At 56.4% G+C, this 13,797-nt stretch overlaps 1 protein-coding gene across 2 annotated transcripts; it reads right to left on the bottom strand.

Annotated features, from left to right (window-relative positions):
• Positions 1-482: 482 nt before the first annotated feature.
• On the bottom strand, positions 483-11,761 carry Sik1 (salt inducible kinase 1). 2 transcript variants are annotated; one of them, XM_020152608.2, is made up of 14 exons: positions 11,612-11,761; positions 10,719-10,889; positions 10,117-10,233; positions 7,849-7,912; positions 7,575-7,736; positions 7,338-7,462; positions 7,126-7,249; positions 6,352-6,575; positions 5,952-6,101; positions 5,402-5,524; positions 5,049-5,265; positions 4,278-4,559; positions 3,366-3,597; positions 483-2,944 (listed from the first exon to the last, which is right to left on the bottom strand). In XM_020152608.2, exons 2-14 carry the CDS (start codon positions 10,872-10,874, stop codon positions 2,596-2,598), a joined length of 2,325 nt encoding a protein of 774 aa, XP_020008197.2. In that variant the 5' UTR covers positions 10,875-10,889; positions 11,612-11,761; the 3' UTR covers positions 483-2,595. The 2 variants fall into 2 exon arrangements, with proteins under 2 accessions (XP_020008197.2, XP_073928659.1); XM_074072558.1 differs by having other exon boundaries at positions 483-2,799.
• Between the last annotated feature and the right edge of the window lie 2,036 nt (positions 11,762-13,797).

Here is a 13,797-nt window from a genome sequence, read left to right as displayed (position 1 = left end):
TTCCACGGTGGGTGTGAAGAGGCCGAAGAACTTTTACCAAAAGGAAGAAAGCCCTTCATTCCTGCGAGTGCCTTGTCTGCCCTGCTGCTGAAAGGTAGGAGATTTTGGGAGGTCAGGCGTTTCACTGTGATGCTTCCAACCCTTCCATTAAGAAGCAGCAGAGAACATTTTGAGAAGAGGAAGGACGAACGGGACCAGTGGCCTGGGGCAAGTCAGCCAGTCACAAACAGACCTGGGGGCTGAGACTCAGTGACAGCAGGCCTTGGAGGCTGGGACAGGGCCTGAACAGCTTAGTCCTGTGTACGCCACAGGTCCCCACACTGCTGCCTCCTGCAGCTTGGCTGGGCGAGGGGTTGTGTGCAGCTGCATGGGGAAGCTGAATGCAGCGCAGGCACCACGCAGCCTCTGTAAGATTCAAACCTCAGTGAACCCAGAGGACGTGGTCTCTTAACACAGTGGCTCAAAAGAAAGAGTGCCAGAGATGAACCAAGGGAAAAGTCAAGGTTTCCCCCACAAATATTTTATTTAAATATTAAATTAAAAAAACATACATCAGCTAATCGTTTGGCATACATTCCTCATGTTAACATAAGAAATGAAAACAATCGAGTCATAGTAAAAAAAAAACCAGTTATGTACATCTCAGTCAGATCACGTAGTGTCCTAAATATGCTAACGCATCACAGACTGGGACATTGCTATCAAAAAGCCTACAGAACACCTGCTGCACACTCCCAGAAAATGACTAAACACGGCGGTGCCGCCCTCCCAAAGACGGCCTACAGCGATCAGAAAGACAAAACCCACCCCGAAAGTAAAGTGCTTGTCATTGCTTCAGACACACGGGTGCTGAGGCCTTTGATCTGTGGCATCGGGACAGGAACCGCTGGGAAAGGGTGACAGGTGCTGCGTGGGGGTGGCTGTCTACCTGTGTGGAAGTGAGGCAAACGCTGGCTGCCCGGGACGTCTGCGCGCTCCTGCTGCTCCCAACGACCCGAACAGTCAGCAGGCGGCAGAAACTGTCCTTCACCCCTGGAGGACGGTCCCTTCACCCATGTTTACACAGCAATGCAAGTGGCAGCGGCAGCAGGTTCAGCGCAGCAGGAGACAGGGCGGGCAGGACCACACTGCGACTGACGCTGAGACACAGGAACCCTCCTGCCCTCAAGCAACTCGGTCAATCTTTGGCTTTTAGAATACCTGCCTTCCCTTCTTGATGACCTCAGGTCAACACTGCAGGCTGACAGCTGAAGGCACCTGGCAGGGAGAGGGATGGGCAGGCACTGACGGAGTGCGTGGGAAGCAGCCATGCCCTGTACTCCATTCCAGAGGTTTCTGGCTGACAGAGCTAACACCTGGTTTACCTGCCAAGGTAAACTGCACCTGTCAGGTGGAGCCGCTCCTTCCCTGCCACCTCCACCCAGAGCTGAGGGTGGGTAGCCCTGAGTCCCTTCCTCAACACAAACCTGGTGCTGACAGGGACGATTCTTAATGTGACCGAGGGAGGTGTAAGCCAGGAACACAAAAAGTGTATTACAAAATATAAAAAATAAGTAGTGTCTATTTGTCTATTTATATACACGTACAGTATTTGCTTAAAAAAAGAAAGCAAGCTTCACCAACACTGACCTAAATGTCTCATTTCACCTTCTGTGAAGGAAAGGCAGGCAACAGGAGCCAGGGCCTGGGCGCCAGTCCAGGTCACAGCCCAAAGGCAGGTGGGTCACAGCCAGAGCCCACAGCCCGTGTCGCTCCTAGTCACACCCCACGATATTGCACTATTTCCCCCAAGTCAGGTGTCCTTGGGCCTTGGTAATGAAATGCGTAAGAACTTAGCAGTCAGCAGCAGAAACAAGCTCCCAGTGCAAGGAACTTCCTGGCTTCCTTGAGGTGGACAGGGCTCGGGGCCAAGTGTCTGGGCCGAGTCCCTGCTCCAGGTCACCCGACCCCGACCCTTCAGTCCTTCCTTGCGGTTCCTTGATCCTGGAAGCTGACTAGAGCAGCACAGCAGCTCAGCTCGAGTCAGAAAAGCTGTCCTGTTCTGACGCAAGGAGAAACCAGGATGCAAATTCTCTTTGCCTGGGTTGACCCTTGGAGCTGCTCGAAAACCAACGGGGAGCAGCAAGTCCAGTTTTCACTGAAGCATGGACGGTCTAGAAGTGGAGAATGCTGAACTTTAAAGCCAAAAAGGACACCGATCAGCGCATGTACGCAAGTGCGTGTGGCCAGCGCCGCTGGTTTCCAGGGACATCTGAGGTCATTATTTCAAGGCAACGGGGCTGTGGACAAGGGAACTCAGGCCCCTCTGCTCAGTTGCCTGGTGTGCCTGCAGCCACCATCCTCCCTCACCCTCCACCCGCTTCCCTCCCCTCCCCACCCGCAGGGCACATCTCAGTTATAATTTTCCTTCAGAAAGTTTCCAGTCCCTACTCAGTGCAAGGAAAAATAAAACCAAAATAAACTAAAAAGCCCATACACCTAGCGTATTGCTTGTTTCACTTCTAGAAAGTTCTTGGCTTTGAGTCTGAAAACATCTTCACATACTCTGAAGTTATTGCTTGAAGAGTCAGTTGCCAGGGAGCGCAGTGCTGGCCCTCACTGCACCAGGACAAACATCCCTCGCTGGCTGGAGGTCAGGTCCTCCATCTCGCAGTCTCCCCGTGGCAGTCCAGCAGGGTCATAGCCTGGAGCCAGCCTGGTGAGGCACTGTGGCTCAGTAGGTAGGGCTGCTGGGCCGGTGCTGATATGCAGGTGGGTATCCAGGAGCCGCGCAGCTGTTGCCACAGGGGACACACTGGCCTGGAAGAGAGGTGCTGGCAATAGCGGGAGCCCAGACACTAAGAGGCCTTCGCAAGGGGCAGCAAGCACGTATGGGGCGGGTGGTGGCTGGGGGGCCTGCTGGCAGCTGGGCGGGGCAGCTGGGTGGTGCTGTAACTGGAGCAGCCTGTGGAACAGAGACAGGGTGAGGACTGGGTGAGTTCAAGTCACTCTGCTGCCTCTGCTCAGAAGCCCTTAGGTTTCCACTCTGCCTCAGTGGGTCCTGCTCACCTCACAGAGCTGCTCTGAGCACACAAGGGCTACAGAGCTGTGTACAAGACGTGATGCACCCCTAAGCCACCCTGCCAGTGTGTTCTCCACCCTGCTGCTATGACAACAGGGATGCCAACCAGATGGGCAGGTCTCCTTCACTGCTGCCCTCTACTACTTCACAGGCTCCCAAACAGCCCACCACCTCACTGCTCCACCCCCACCTCAGCCCTGGGGAATAGGCTCCAAGCTGCAAAGACCTCACCAACCTGCTAGGGGCAAGGGAGAGCAGCTGGGGCCAAAAGGCTCCTTAAAGGGACAGGGACAGCGAGGCCTACCTCTGCTGGTGCAGCACCTCTTCCAGCAGGTTCCGGCTCTCTCGGCCACTGACAGAGCTGCCTTGCAGCCCTGGGCTCTGAGCGGGCGCATGGAGGGCACTCAGGCCACCCCTGGAGGCCCGGTTGGAGGAGGACTGGCACACTTGGCGAGCCAGCCCCTTGATCTTGTTCAACCCCAGGAACCCTTTGGTCCTCGCATTCTTCCTCAGCTGCTGCCGGAAGGCCTTCAGTCCTGTGGAGACACAGAAGCCATCAGCGGACTCCAACTCCCAGCTCAGGGTCAAAGTCCCTTGGCCAGCCAGGGTTTCCAAGCCCTCAGGAGAACAGAAGGAAAGAACAAGTAACACACATGACTGGACAGTGTCTGTGTTTTCCTACAGGGGTCAGCAGCACTCTGTGACCCGAGACCTTCCAATACCCGCCCCTCCTCCGTAACAACCCATCTGCTTCCCAGGTGTGGGACAGCAGTTCTGACCCTGGCCAGAAAGTCTGGGCAGCTTCTCTATAGAGGAGAGCATTTGCAGTGCGCAAGAACTCAGGATGCTCCCTGAGCTCACAGAGAAGTTCACAGGCACCCCAAGCCCTGGGGTGGTATGAGGGAACCCAGGCAGCCACGTGGGCAGGCGAGGGCTGACTTTGTCAGGGGACCCTCCCTCAAGGCAGGAGCTGCTGCTCAGCATGGATATCCCCTGTGCTCTTAGATCCAGCCAATGTTAGCTATCTGCCATGCTCAGGGTCAGGTTTGTCTAGGAGTCCAGAGCAGAATGCCTAAAGGCAGAATGGCATATCTAGGCTTTTTGGGTAGCACTGCTAATCCTGCCCAGGCTCAAGAGAGAATGGGGGATGCCAACTGCTGCTGAGGACAAAGACATCCTGCTGGGGCACAAGTGGACCTTGGGGAAGGGGCCTCACCTTGAGTCAGTGAGGTGTCTGATGCCCTCCGTCCCTCCTGGAAGCTGACAGGGAGCAGGACAGCTCCACCCAGGCTTGCCTGTGCCTGTAGCACAGGGGTAGCAGACTGCGCCCCTAAGAACGGTGAGGCCAGTCTGACTGGAGAGCAGGTCCCCAACAGCCCCTGGGTGGCCAGGCCACCACTCAGCCCTGCAAGGCCTTCACTTGCAGAGAAGGTGAGGCAGCTGTCAGAGCTCGTTCCTTCGGAGGGACTCACCGAAGCAGAGGAGGATACAACTATACCTGTGGGAGGAACAGGTGCTCATGGGAGAGGCCCCCACCTCCCAAGGTTACAGACAGAGGTGCCGATGGCTGGAGCAGGACAGGCCCTGAGCATCTGGCCTGCTGACAGCACGGACAGCTGTACAGTTTTTCCCAGCCTGATCCTCACATGGGAGGCAGGACATGTACTGATGGCTCCAACAGTACGTGTCCAGAGGCCCAGGGGTGGAAGAGCAGGTGGCAGACTGCCAGTGGCACTCAGACTCCAGGACAGGAGGAGGCCTGGAGCCAAATACCTGCCCTCCAATGCCTGGGGCAACCCAGGTGGGTCCCTCCACCAAGATGAGCACACACGTGTCTAAGCAGTTACCATGTGGTCTCTAGGATTACAACAAGTGGCAAGTCCTCAGACCTCCAACTGCAGGAGACTGCCGGGCAAAGGGTCCATTATAAGTGACCCGTCATGACCTTGACCCTCACCCCATGCACCAGACCCACGGAGACACTTACAGGGAGGGACAAGTGGAGAGAAGTGGGCAGAGACCTCGGCCAATGTGTGCCTGCGGCCGGTGCTGCCAGGCAGGGGCTCCTGAGCCTCATGCTCCTCCTCCAGGCCAGGGCCCTGCCTGGCCTCCTCACTGATGGCCGTGTCCAACAGGCTACTGGGGGAGATGGAGCGGTGCTGGAGCACTCCATTACAGCTGGCATCCACAGAGAAGAACAAGGGCTGTACAGGAGGAACAGAAACCAGTAACTTCCAGGGCTCTGGGAGCAGGCTCAGTGGGCATGGGAGGAGAGGGAAAGCGGGGGACCGCCGCCAGAAAGGAGCAGGCAACCTGAGCAGGACCACGGTACTCCCATACCTGAAGTGAGCTGTGCAGGTCACAGTCCATCTCGGCCTGTAGGACAGACTGGGCCAAGGCCTGGGGCTGTGGGCACAGCAGGGAGGGTCTGAAAGGGTCGCAGGCAAGGCCTTCCTGAGGTACCTGTGGTCCGCAGAAGGGAAAAGAAGCCATCAGGAGGCGATTCTAGGGTTGACCACCAGTGGCAGCAAAAGAAAGACCAAGCTGGCTTTGCAGCTGGTGCCAACAGATGCCAGAAGCTAGCTGATCAGAGTAGGGACGCAGGACATCATCACACTCTCCTCTCTGAGGCCACACCCATGTGCAGGTGACTAGGAGGAGCGCTGGGATGCCAGTACCAGGATGAGCAGGGAACGTGTCACACTGGATAAGGCCTGACTCCTAGAAGAGTAGTTGGCAGGCCCCTCTCCTCCCGTGTAGTCTGTGGTAAGCTGTGTAACTAGGGAGTGCTCTAGGAGTCAGGGGGCTTGGCCGAGGGAATGCACAACTCAAAGGGTACAGCCGAGGCAAATGGATGGGAACTGGGCTTACAGGAATCTGCTCCCCTTACCTCAATGCTGCTGAGGTCTGAGCTTCGGGGCCGAGGCTGCCTGGCAGGCCCAGGCCGCAATGAGGGCTGTGCACTCCGGTGCTCCTTGAGGCGCTCAAGCAGGAGGTAGTAGATGGCAGCAAAGTGGTTATAGCTGCTGTTCTGGAGCGACTGCGGAGCAGAGAGAGTGCAGTCAGAGTGAAGCAGTGGCTCCAGGACCAGGGGTGGAGCCTTGGGACATTTCTGCTTGGGCTGCTGGGGCTCCCCTATGAGACTGTTCCCAGGTTATTCCTAGGCAGCCAGGAATATCCTTTCAAGGGGACAAGCTGGCCCTTAAATTAACCACACTCCCATTTTAACGCAGGCCGGCTTTCACTCCTGCTGGCTGTCACAGGTGCAGGGCAGCGGGAAGCACGCTCACCTCCACCGTCCTCTGCCGGTCAATGCCAAGGGCCTGCATGATGCCCAGCACCTGCTCGTTGTAGTCGCCCAGGTTGGAGGTGTAGTCTTGCATGGAGAGGCTGGGATCGGCCTGCTGCAGGAGGCTGGGGTCGGCCTGCATCCACCGGTGCTGGCGGATCTGGACGATGGTGATGCGTTTGGCTGGGTCCACCGCCAGCATACGTCGGATCAACAGCTCACAGTCTAGGGGCGACGGCGCGCTCAGCTCCAGGCCCGGCCTGCACGCACGCCAGCCCTCCCACAGGCAAACGCCCAGGTGACCGTCCTAAAGAAGGCTGAGGCGGGGAGTGGGACTCCGCGCCGCTGACCTCCACCCACTACCAAGGAACTGCCAGGCTGGGAAAGGACCCTGGGGGAACACGCTGCGGCCCCTCTGAACATCTCCAGAGAGAACGCTCAGACTCCTGACCCCGCGTGGCACATGCGGCCAGGCAATGAGTCAGACATCTATGACAAAACACCCTGTGAGCAGGGACTGACAAGAACACAGCTGAGGCAGGTGTTCTGGGCCCGGACCTGGGAGCAGCCTTGTGGCTCAGCCCATAAGTAGGGCACCCAAGAAAGCACCTGTAGGTCAGGTTTCTCTTGCAGCCCAGTTACCTGGGCTCGGTTCCCTGACTTGAGAGCACACTGGCTAGGCAGGTGGGCCGGTGCTGCCAAGGACCCACCCTCCTTGTCCCCAAGGCCGCCATGGGCCTTGTGGGTCCCACACAGGGCGGCTGCGCCTACTCACCCTGAGACATGAAGAAGGGGATGCGGAACCGGCCCTCCAGCACACGCTGCCTCAGGGTCGGCAGGTTGGGCCCATCAAAGGGAAGAGAGCCACAGACCAGGACGTACAGCACGACACCGAGGCTCTGAGAACAACCAAACAGCCTATGTCAGTGCCCAGCAGGCTCCAGGACACGTCCTCAGGTAGCAGGGTCCACATGCTCAGGCTCCTACCCAGATGTCCAGCTGGGGGCCTTCGTACTCCTTCCCCTCAAAGACTTCAGGGGCGGCATATGGGGGGCTCCCACACCACGTGGACAGGGGCTCTCCTGCCTTGTAGAAGTTCCCAAATCCAAAATCTGCAAGGCAAAGAAGCAGCCGATAGCACTGCCTGAGATGGCAGGACTGCAGCTACAGAGTGCTGGGAGGCTGGGGACCCCGGCGGCTGGCCTCCCAGACGCCCCTGCTTGCCTGCCAGCTTGATGTCCATGTTGCTGTCCAGCAGCAGGTTCTCAGTCTTGAGGTCCCGGTGCACTATATGGTGGTTGTGGCAGTACTCCACAGCTGACAGAATCTGCCAGAACTTCTTCCGTGCCTCATTCTCACTCAGGTGTCCATTGGAAGTCAAATAATCTGAGGAGAGACAAGACAAAGCTATATCCCAAAATGAGTCTCCACTGCCCAGCACAGCCAAGCAGTGCTGTGTCACACTGGATGTGGGGACCGGCTTGCGGGTGGGACTTACCAAACATTTCTCCATTTTTCGCAAACTCAGTGACAATATAAAGCATATCCTTTGTTTCCATGACCTTAAAAAAAATTAAGCACATGAGAAAGGAATACACCAAAGGGATAAATAATCCACTTGAACCCCACTGGGTAAACTAACTTTTCCAGAATAAGTGCATTCATCATTTAAGAAAGGAAAGGGGGTTAAAAAAAAAGGGGGGGGGAGCTTCTGCAAAAAAAAGGATTCAAATTATGAGAATTCCTACCCAGAAAGAGACCTTTAGAAAAGTCAGAGGTATGCACCCCACTGGCCTGTTTCCACTTTCAAATGAGGCCTGAACACTGCCAAGTCCTGAACCGGCCACCTAACTCAGTCCGCCTCACGCACCTCCTGGGGCTCACCTGGGGCTCAGAGGCTGCGGATGCTACTGCCCTGTGCGTGTTCTACCAAGACTCTAGCAGGCCACATGCGATTCCAGCCAATGGCCAGAACAAACTGAGTGACAGATGACGAAAATCCCATTCCCACTTGCTTCACTGACAAGGCATCAGGCTAGGACATGGCTTTGCCAGGCAAGTTACAATTACTCAAATTATTCAGCACATGTCAGCAGCAACAGTCAATGTAAACACACATCCTTAAACCTCATCCACTGATCAAGAAGTCTTTGTTACCTAAAAAAAGATTTACGACATAACTGAGAAAAACAAGGTAAAATTTAAATATTTGGTTCCACAAGTAAAGCAACTCATGTCTGTGTGATTTTAAAATATTTCAGAGCAAGAGAGATAATATATTCTCATAGGGGGAAAAAAAGGAATATAGTTATTCCTTTAAAAAGATACTTTAAAGGAAACTGCTTTAGCTGTGAATCTGACAAGGAAAGTGTTATTAAAATTCTAGCAATCCAGCTATAATTTTAACTGCCCTGCCCTACATGTGTGGCAGAAGAGAACTGTTTATTCCTTTTCTCCATGAAAGAAAAGGAGAAGGAAAAAGAATTAAGAGTCCGTGTGTTTAACTTTTTAAAAACCTACAGGAAAGAATGAAATGCTTCAGCAGGGTTCTGGGGCCTAGGCCAACAGAACAAACGTTAGCCACTGGCGTCAAGAGAGGACTAACAGACACCACCGTCCCACCCTGAGTCACCTGAGGCAGCAGTGACAACCTTCGCCACAGAAAAGACCTCTGGCGTTGATCACATGTGTATTTCCTCAACAGAGGAGTTCCACCCAGCGGCCGGAAGGGGACCACAGGAGCAAAGGAAGGGGCTAACGCTACACCAAAATAAAGCATGACTGTGAGTTTGCAGCCCTGACCTCTACTTAAAGTCGCTGGCTGAGCTGTCATGGCAGGCAAAACAGCCCCAACACCACGTCTGCCTCTATTTTCACAGACACAAGAACCAGTGGGAGATCATTTCAAGTCTCAATTCTCTTTCCCTCTGCACTGTACTGGGAGCCTTCACAACTGCACACAGGCATCTTCCGGTCACTTCAGATTCACATGGCCTCACGAGGAACTTACACCCAACACAAGTGGAAGAAACACCGGGCACTGGCCAAAAAACTAACTCCTCTGCAACCAGACTCCATTCCATCTTTGCAAAAGCAGCCGCTTATCACCAGGGAGGTGAGAGACTGCTTTGCTGTCGTAATTAATTCCTTATTTCCCAAAGATGTAATTAATATGTTAATTTCCACATAAGAACAAAACTAAATCTCAAAACAAACCAACAGACAGACAGGGAGCCATGTTCCCACTGGGGAGTGAATGGCTAGTCCCTGGCTCTTCCTGTGGCCGAGCAACTCCACCTCTCCCCTTTGCTCTGAGGGGTTAAGCCAGGAAGACAAACCCGTCCTGCTGCTGCTGCAAAGATAAGTCGATGAACACTGGCACGAGCACTTGGTTTTAAAGTTTAATAATTATCTGTAAAGGCGGAAGTTTCTAGTTTTGCTCAAATTTGTCCTCCCACACTAAGAGCCTGACCTGCTGCCACATTGGAGATGGGTTCTCAAAGTGACGCTACTCTATCAACAGACCTCTACACAGGCAAAACTAGCACACTCAAAAAACCTTCAATGAAGCAAATCTCAATTATGATCCAAGAGGAAGAAAATAATTGCAAATTCATCCATACAGCCCACAAAAATCAATCTATTTACTCCACACAAGCAGCCTCCTGACTCCCACACATACCTGGGCAAGGCGGCAGCCTGCAGAATCCACAGGCTATGAAGTAATGTACTTGCCATGGGAACCTGGGGAGGAGTGGGGACCTACCTGGTAGAGTTTGATGATGTGCGGATGGTTCAGGAGCTTCATGAGCTGGACCTCACGGTAAATTTTCTCCAAATTGCTTGAATCTAATCTTGTTTTATCGATTATTTTTATCGCAACCTACAAGTTTTAAAAAGAAAAAGGATTTTTTGTTACAAAAAAAAATGAAACCCTCACTTAACCTCATTTGGACTATTCATTTTTTGCAAGTGAGTTTCTCAAACACTATGTCTCCAAAAAGGTCACAAAAAGTTGGTAAGAAAAATATATATATAGGAAAGTAACCACTAATATCATTTAAATGAATCAAAGTTAAATGTGGTCAGCATTTCATTTGCAGGCTCACTTTACAGGGTCTCCACTCTCAACCCAGGAACCCCTGCACCCACGGTGTTAGGGGGGTGTTTTGCTTTTCGTCATGTTTGAGGTTTCCTAATAATTGTACAAACCAGGCAGAAACCTAACACAAAGCAGGTTTTTCTTTACCAAACTAAAAACTACGTTTACAATTATGACAAACACTCCCGCAGGCCTGAATCAGCCGGGGGTCCACCCCTTGCTCAGGCTCCCCGCACCCTCCCTCCGGGTCCATCCCGCCCCAGCACCTGCGTTTTGGTGACTCGATGCCGCGCCAGCTTCACCACGGCGAAATTGCCTTTACCCAGGGTCCGCTCGACGTCGTAAAAGCCCACCCGGAGGGGCTTCTGCTGGCCCTGGCCGGCGCCCGCGGGGGCCTCGCTGAACTCCGACATGATCACCATGGCTCCGGGCCGCACCTGCCGGCCAGCGAGGGGCACGCTCAGCGCGGACGCGACCCGACCCCGACCCCGGTCCCCGGTCCTCCGCCCGCGACCGGTCCACGCCAGCCTCCGGACACCCTTAGGACCACCGAGCGCGCGCCGCGCTTCCACAAATCCCCGCCGCGATCGGCTCCACCCGGACCACGAACCCGCTTCCCCGTCCCGGCGCGCAGACGGCCCGCGCCGCCGGCGCCATCCGAACCTCGGACCCCCTAATCCCCGTGGGACGTGGGACGCGCTCCCACACTTGTCGCCCGCGGTCAGGCAGCCACTCCGGTGCCCCCCGAACCCCACCAGCCCAGGGGCGCAAGACCCGCCCCCCCGCCGCCCGAGGTGACTCCGTCCCGATCCAGAGATCTCGCGTCCCCTCGGGGGCTCGCAGACCAGCTCCCACGCCGCCCCGCGCGGCCGGCTCCGTCGGACCCGGGAATCTCCTGAGCCCATTGCGGACCCGCTCCTACACCGCCCCCCGTGGTCGGTTCCGTCCGACCCGAGGACCCCTTTTCCGCTCCCACCCCGGCCCCGTAACAATAAGAAGCCCGGCGGACGACCAGGCCCCCGTCCCGCCCGCGACCCCACGCGCGCGCACCTGCGGGCCGCGGGGACCCCGAGCGACGGTCGCAAATCCGAGTCGGCGTCGGCGCCCTGCGGAGCCCCGAGGCGCCGCTTCCGCCACCAGCCCGCCCAGCGCCGCTCACCTCCGTCGCCCTCCGCGCGCCCAGGCCGGGACACCGCCGGCTCCGCAGCCCCCGCCGTCCGCTGGGCCACTCGCGCTGCTCGGGCGCCTGCCGCTCGCGCCGCCGCCTCCGCCGCTGCTGTCGCCGCCCCGGCCGCACCGCATGTCAGCGCCGAGCCGCCAGCCGGCCGCACGCGGCACCGCCCCGCCCCGCCCCGCGCCAGAGCCCCGCCCCGGCCCCGCCCCCCGCCGGATTGACACAGCCCATTGACGTCGCTTTGACGCCAGAGCGACGCGCGGCCGAGCGCCAGGCGGAGGGGGAGCGGAGATCGGGCGGTTGCCAAGAGACCGGAGGCTCTGACGCGCGCGCCGGTAAGGCCGTTGCCCTGGCGACCACGGGGCGGTGACGTCAGGGGCGCCGGCAGCCGAGTCCGCCTGCGCTCCCGCCGGCGCGCCCCCTGCGGGGCGCGGGGAGCACTACGGCCGATCCTGCGCTGCGCTCCGCCCGAGGCTCCGCCGCGAAGCCACCCCCCTGCCCCAGCCCCGCAGCGCCCCTCCCTCTCCCTGTCCGCTGTTCCCGCCGAAGGGGACAACCCCCCAAGTGCAGGAGGCCGAGCCTGCGTCATCCCTGGTCCCTTCTCGCAGGGTCCGCATTGTGGGGTACGACTCTCCACATGTCCCCAAGTCCCGGCCTCGGGACACAGGGGGTGGAACTCGGCCCCGGGAATTTGCGGGTTGGGGCTCAGGACCCTGGAGGGCTTCACTCTGCGGGACAAGAGGTCTGCACTCAGAGGCCCGCGCCCGGCCCTCACCCCACTCCAGAGGGCCGGCAAGCTGCCAAAACCAGGCGGCCAGAACCCTCCGGACACACCTTGTCCTGAGAAACTGGGGTTCTCAGAACCCCAGTTACTTTTGTTCCGAGAAAAAAAATAATGTTTAGCAAGTTGGAAAGTTAGTGTAAGAAAACGTGGAGGCCCACATCTTCGGAAAGCCTCCGGTAACGCATCCTGAGGGTCGCACTTGCAGCCCCGCCCCGGCACCCTGGTCCTGGCAGCGTTCTTGGGATCCCTGAGCAGGGGCACCCACCGTTGCTAGGGATACAGGCAGGGAAGGACCCAGGCCCTGCGGGTCCCCCAGTCCCTCCCCAGGGCGGGTAGGTGGGGTCCAAAGGGTCCAGGACCTCAGGCTTTGGAAGACTGAGCATTCTGCAGGCTTCCCTGGTGGTGGCTAGTTGCCCACCAGCTGGCCCACCCTGGCTATGTCCTCCGAGCTGTGACCTTGGAGCTGACCCTGAGAGTGGCAGATAGAGGCTGGCTGCCCGGAAGCAAGGCCCATTAAAGGGGAGATGACTGGTGGGAGGGGGGGAGAGAATGAAAATGGCCATGTGTGAGTTCTTCCGTTTGTGTCGCTGGCTTTATGTTCCTTTACGCCTCATCAGAAAATAAAACGTTTCCTAATGGGAAGACAGAGGGCAAGGGTGAATGGCATTTCTCAAACATTAGTTAGGCAGCAGTTTGGGCTAAACTTCGCATCTAGCCTTGAGTCACTTCGAGTCACTTCTTGTGTTAGAGAAAAGCAGCACTTGAAAGAAGGAGCAGAGCAAGAATTAATCAAAATCGATTCAGAACTAGACTCTCCAGGGAGGCTGGGTGGGCAGATGGGGGGAGCTGGCCTGGGAGAAGGCCAGGTGCTGCTGTTGCTGTGGCTCAAGCCTGGCCCACCAGATACTTCTCAGCCACCCACCCACTGTCCCATGCTGCTTGCTGGGGCCACTTTGTTTTGAAAGGTATTCAAGGGCACAAGGGTACCGAAGTTTCCTCAGTCTTTCAGAGTGCTCTCTTTATTCATCTCAGGTTTATACACCATGAATTCAAGGAGTATTTTTAGTTCCTTCCAGCTGAATAGTTTACAATCGCCTTTCTCCACTTCTAGGAGTTCCACCACCCTCGTCTATCCCTGGGAGAACGAAACGGAAGGCGACCCAGTTACATTCACCATTTGGTTTCTTGTCCTCCAAATGACAGTCCTTCCTCTAGAAGCACACGCAACATCCAAGAAGCTGACCCCTGTCCACCCGCCTGCCCCAGGTCTAGCCAGAACCTTCCAAAAGGTCTGAGGTATTTGTAAACACCTGGCTGACTGTTTGGAAACATTTCGTCAGCACCCAGTAAAGACTGTAGACAGAAGAGTAGAAGCTGCCTCTCCAGA

This window comes from Castor canadensis, chromosome 5 (assembly GCF_047511655.1).
Source record: "Castor canadensis chromosome 5, mCasCan1.hap1v2, whole genome shotgun sequence".
NCBI classification, from domain to species: Eukaryota; Metazoa; Chordata; class Mammalia; order Rodentia; family Castoridae; genus Castor; species Castor canadensis.
Note: the sequence above shows the minus strand (reverse complement) of the source record. Positions and strands in the feature narration are given on the sequence as shown.

Bases quoted from the DNA above. Each gene is read 5' to 3' on its own strand.
- Sik1 (XM_020152608.2), bottom strand. From the start codon at position 10,874: ATGGTGATCATGTCGGAGTTCAGCGAGGCCCCCGCGGGCGCCGGCCAG. The intron at 5,525-5,951 runs GTAAGGGGAGCA...TGCGGACCACAG, and splicing joins CAGACCTCAGCAGCATTGAG to GTACCTCAGGAAGGCCTTGC. The intron at 4,560-5,048 runs GTAAGTGTCTCC...TTCCTCCCACAG, and splicing joins CTCTCCACTTGTCCCTCCCT to GTATAGTTGTATCCTCCTCT.